General features: G+C 42.7%; 1 protein-coding gene across 1 annotated transcript in view; it reads left to right on the top strand.

Annotated features, from left to right (window-relative positions):
• F3 (coagulation factor III (thromboplastin, tissue factor)) overlaps positions 1-4,441 on the top strand; it is an 11,056-nt gene extending 6,615 nt beyond the window's left edge. The window contains exons 4-6 of the mRNA XM_010860481.1: positions 1,338-1,516; positions 2,293-2,452; positions 3,443-4,441. Of these exons, the coding sequence (XP_010858783.1) occupies positions 1,338-1,516; positions 2,293-2,452; positions 3,443-3,579 (476 nt within the window). The 3' untranslated portion in view covers positions 3,580-4,441. The remainder of the gene's footprint in view (positions 1-1,337; positions 1,517-2,292; positions 2,453-3,442) is intronic.
• The last annotated feature ends 219 nt before the right edge of the window (positions 4,442-4,660 follow it).

Genomic DNA, 4,660 nt, shown 5'->3' with positions numbered 1-4,660 from the left:
AAAGAAAGTGTTGTGTTATTGGTGTTTTTATGTTTACCCTGCTGATACCCCACGGGGAGCTTCTCCAGGCAGGGGTGGAGAGAAGGGGGCAGAGAAACAGGCAGCCCCCTTTCCCCTTAGTGTGTACTCTGAGGGTAGAAACAGGGGGCAGCCTCACCCAGGTGAATCGGACGACCTACCCTGAGCCATCTGCCAGAGCCTGTCTTCAAACTCCTTAGTGCTTTTAGTCGGGTGCCTCTCCCAGTTCTGAGCTTAGACCCCACCCATGACCACCTATAGTAACTACAGGTTCATTGATACTTATTCTCCCTCCATGGGCAGCATCCTCATGATTTCTTTTTATAGTTCTTGAGGATTTTTAAAAATAATTTTTATTTATTTTTATTTTTGGCTGTGCTGGGTCTTCTTGCTGCATGGGCTCCTCTCTAGTTGTGATGCACAGGCTTCTCATTTCGATGGCTTCTCTTGTGGAGCATGGGCTCTAGGGCACATGGCCTCAGTAACTGTGGTTTCTGGGCTCTAGAGCACGTAGTTGCTGCGCAAGGGCTTAGTTGCTCTGAGGCATGTGGGATCTTCCCAGATCAGGGATCAAGTCCCTGTCCCCTGCATTGGCTGGCAGATTCTTTAACACTGAGCCAACAGGGAAGCCCTGTTCTTGAGCTTTTTGTAAGCTACTTCAAATCCTTTTTTGGTGCAAGAGAGAAAATAGTTTATATTTCTGTGTGCTCATACACACACATCCTTGCCTATAATTCCTATTGAATTATGAGGATTCATTTCACTATTATTCAACCAAAGCACATGAGCTAATTGAGCCATCAAAGAGACCTGGTGGTTAAAAGTGATTTTTCGAGATACCAAGAACGTTTCATGGGCTTTCCCACAGCCTCTATTGTATCTAAAATATGGAATCTTTTGCAGCTGTTTGGTTAACCACATGTGGCTGTTGAGCATTTGAAATGTCAGCTAATGCCATATGTGTAAAATATACACTGGATTTTGAGAAAGATCTCAAAGTTTTCATATTGATTAAATGTTAAAGTTACAATATTTTAGCCATATTGGGTTAAATGAAATAGATTAACTTCACTCGTTCCTTTTTACTTTTTCTAACGTGACCACAAGGAGATTTAAAGTGACATCTGTGGCTCCCAGTGCATTTCCACTAGACAGCTCTGCTGTAGAATGTCTCGTGATTCAGCTCCGGTGCCAGGGAGCTGGTTCTTTGAGGTATTTCGTGAGGGATGACTAGGTGGTTATTAACCATGATAACTCAATGGGGTTCTACTTCGTATAGAACTCTTTGGTCCCAACGAAGCTCATTTTCTGTGTTACAGCAAACCTTGGACAGCCAACAATTCAGAGTTTCGAACAAGTTGGGACAAAACTGAATGTGACGGTACAAGATGCACGTACGTTAGTCAGAGCGAACAGCGCATTCCTAAGCCTCCGGGATGTTTTTGGCAAGGACTTGAATTACACACTTTATTACTGGAAAGCTTCCAGTACAGGAAAGGTGAGCATTCTTTTGTTTTTATGACTTGTTTTAAATTGCAGATCCTTGATTTCACTTCTTCTCCACGTCAAACATCAAAGCAAGTGGTTGACAGGGCAGTGTTGTGGAGTGGGAAGCAGACTGCTGTCTTGGTTCACAAGCAAGTCACAAGCAGACTGCTGTGACTTCCAGCTGCTTTGCACTGGTCCGCCTCCCAGATTCCCAGCCAAGGGGCAGGACCAGTCATCTCTAAGGTTCCTACCAGCTCCCACATTTCTTCTTCTATTGAGGATCCCAGAAACAGAATTTGTTTTTCATTCAACAATTAGTACTTCTTTCCTTTTTTCCTTTCTTGCAGATATCTTCTAAAGGGGCTAAATATTGGGTTGACTATATCGAAAGTGGATGTCTTCATCCTTGGGGAAAAAAATCCTTAGCAGTTATCAGGGAGAGCTTGATGAACCAGCTGACTTCCAATCTTTATGTCAGATGTGTCCGCATAGGCTGGGCTTCCCTGGTGGCTCAGACCATAAAGAATCTGCCTGCAATGCAGGAGACCCAGGTTCTATCCCTGAGCTGGAAAGATCCCCTGGAAAAGGAAATGGCTGCCCACTCCAGTATTCTTGACTGGAGAATTCCATGGACTGAGGAGCCTGGCGAGCTATAGTCCATGGGGTCGCAAAGACTCAGACACAACTGAGCAACTAACACTTTGATTTTACTACCACAGTGACTTAGTAAAGGCAACAGAATTCACTCTGAGCCTGGATGAATAAAGAACTCTTATCTTTTAACAGAAAAAGGCCACGACAAACACTAATGGGTTTCTGATTGATGTGGATAAAGGCGAAAACTATTGTTTCCATGTTCAAGCAGTGATTCTATCACGAAGGGTGAACCAGAAGAGTCCAGAAAGTCCCATCAAGTGCACTAGCCACGAGAAAGTTCTGTCCACAGGTGAGGCTCTGCCCATGATCTGGGAGGCAGGGCTGCCTTCCACGGGACTAGCTCCATCCTCAGGACTAGATGTACTATCTTCAGGGGAAAACTGCCTCGGTTTTTTGTGGTTTGCGGGGGGTACTCATGATTTTAGACATTTAGTTTCTGTGTCGTTCCCTTGTATTAACAGGTGTTTTTTAGTTTTTTTTTAGCACCTAGCATGCGCTAAGCTCTCTGCTGAGCAAGCCCTGGGCCCACGGTAGACGTTTAGGATTTAGTATCAAATCACAGATTTCTCTGGGCGTTTTTTCATACTTCTGGTTTGTGGGGAGCTTCACCAGCTCACCTGGTGAACCAGATGCAACAACACCCCATAGACGTTTGTGAGCACCTAGCATGGGCTGCTGTTACCCCAGGGTCATAACCCATGAAGCAAAGGGATTGGGGCTAGCAGATATACCATGTGTACATGTGTGTGCCTCACTGGCACACATGTGTGCACACATGTGCCACACCAGAGCACAGACGCCAGGTAAGCAGTGGATCTTATCTGGAAGTGCCATGGAGGCTCAGACATGTGCACGAGGCTGAGAACCCAGGAATCTGCCTCCAGGCTTGATTGGGATGGTGCTCTGAGTACTTTAAGGGAACAAAAGAGTGAGAGGATAGTAATAATGACCTAGTGCCTTGCTGAGAGGCAGTTTAAATATTTTAAAGTCACTTTAAAAATTCTTTCCTGTTAACTGACATTGACAGTTACATGTAGTTACATCTACAAGTATCTTTCTAGACTGTGAGCATTATCCAGTTTGTTAAATGCTTTTTCATTGTTGTCAATTGCCTGCAAACATCTAGGGTTTGAGAGATTCTTTCCTAATAGAAATGTGTGGTGGAGAAAAGAGATTTCGAGTTACACAAAAGCTGGATGGTGTAATTTGGGGTTCTGCTCACTGAAAAATGAGATTCAGGCTCTCTCTCTGAGTTGACCTGGTACCTTTTATTTTTCAGAACTTTTCTTCATCATTGGCACAGTGATGCTGGTGATCATCATCTTCATCGTCGTCCTGTCTGTGTCTCTGCACAAGTGCAGGAAGGTGAGAGCAGAGCGAAGTGGGAAGGAGAACACGCCGCTCAACGCTGCATAAAAGATCCTGCTCTTGGAGCTTTCTGCCAACGCTGCAGAGCTCGTGCTGCACTGTGACCAAGAGCTCTTAGGGCGGTAGCACACATGGAAACACAAGTGACTGTTCTGGAGCATACAGAGCCTGGGGCTCGAAGAAAGTTCTTATCTGACCTCTTCTTGCGATTAGCATCTTGGTTTCAACATCAGCATTAAGACACTTTGGAATGTAATGAGCGGTACAACCAACTCCAAGTTTTTAAAATTGCTATTTTAACACTAAGGCACCTTTTGCACGTATCCTGCTTTCAGACTGTATATTTTCTACGTTCAAGTTGAAGCCAGATTATCTAAGGAAAAACAAATGAACAAATGCCTTAAAAATTCCTGCATGGACTTTTGGAGAACTTTTGAGAGGCTGACATCAAACCATGTGGGAAAGTAAGGTGGAAATCGGGTGGACTTTCTAACGTATGTCTGTCTTTTTGTAATATGGTGTTTAAGGTCTTTTTTTTCCTTTTTGAGTGCTTTTGGTGGTTTGAACAATTAGCAAATGTTTATATGAATGTGTTAAAAGCAGAAGACTTGTATTTGGGGCACATTCTTAATATGCATTACAGTTTAGCACTTTAACTGACAAGCGCTGTTGATGAAACACTTGACAGCTAACTATGTTTTTATAAGACTACTCTACCAACAAATCATATCGAGTTTAAGGTTTAAGGTACTTCAGACTTTATGGTCCACATTGTATGTATTTATATAATTTGAAAAAAGGTTTTATATATGGGGATTTTCTATTTATAGAGGTAATATTGTTGTTTGTATATTTTGAGATAATTTATTTAATATACTTTTATATAAATAAAGGTGACTGGGAAATATGACTATTACATGTTCCAGTTATTATTTATGGTTTGGCCTTTGTATTGTTTGATTCTACTGCAGTACCAAGTGACCCTGAAATTTTTAGTGGCTTATGACAATGCTATCTTTATGTTACACTTATGGTTTGGTGGCTGTGGATTGACTGCAGCTCTTCTTAATGTCTTCTCATTCATTCCAGGACCCAAATTAAAGGTGAAACCCCTTTTAGGATCAGGACA

Source organism: Bison bison, unplaced genomic scaffold (assembly GCF_000754665.1).
Source record: "Bison bison bison isolate TAMUID 2011002044 unplaced genomic scaffold, Bison_UMD1.0 scf7180017864466, whole genome shotgun sequence".
Lineage (NCBI taxonomy): Eukaryota > Metazoa > Chordata > Mammalia > Artiodactyla > Bovidae > Bison > Bison bison.
Note: the sequence above shows the minus strand (reverse complement) of the source record. Positions and strands in the feature narration are given on the sequence as shown.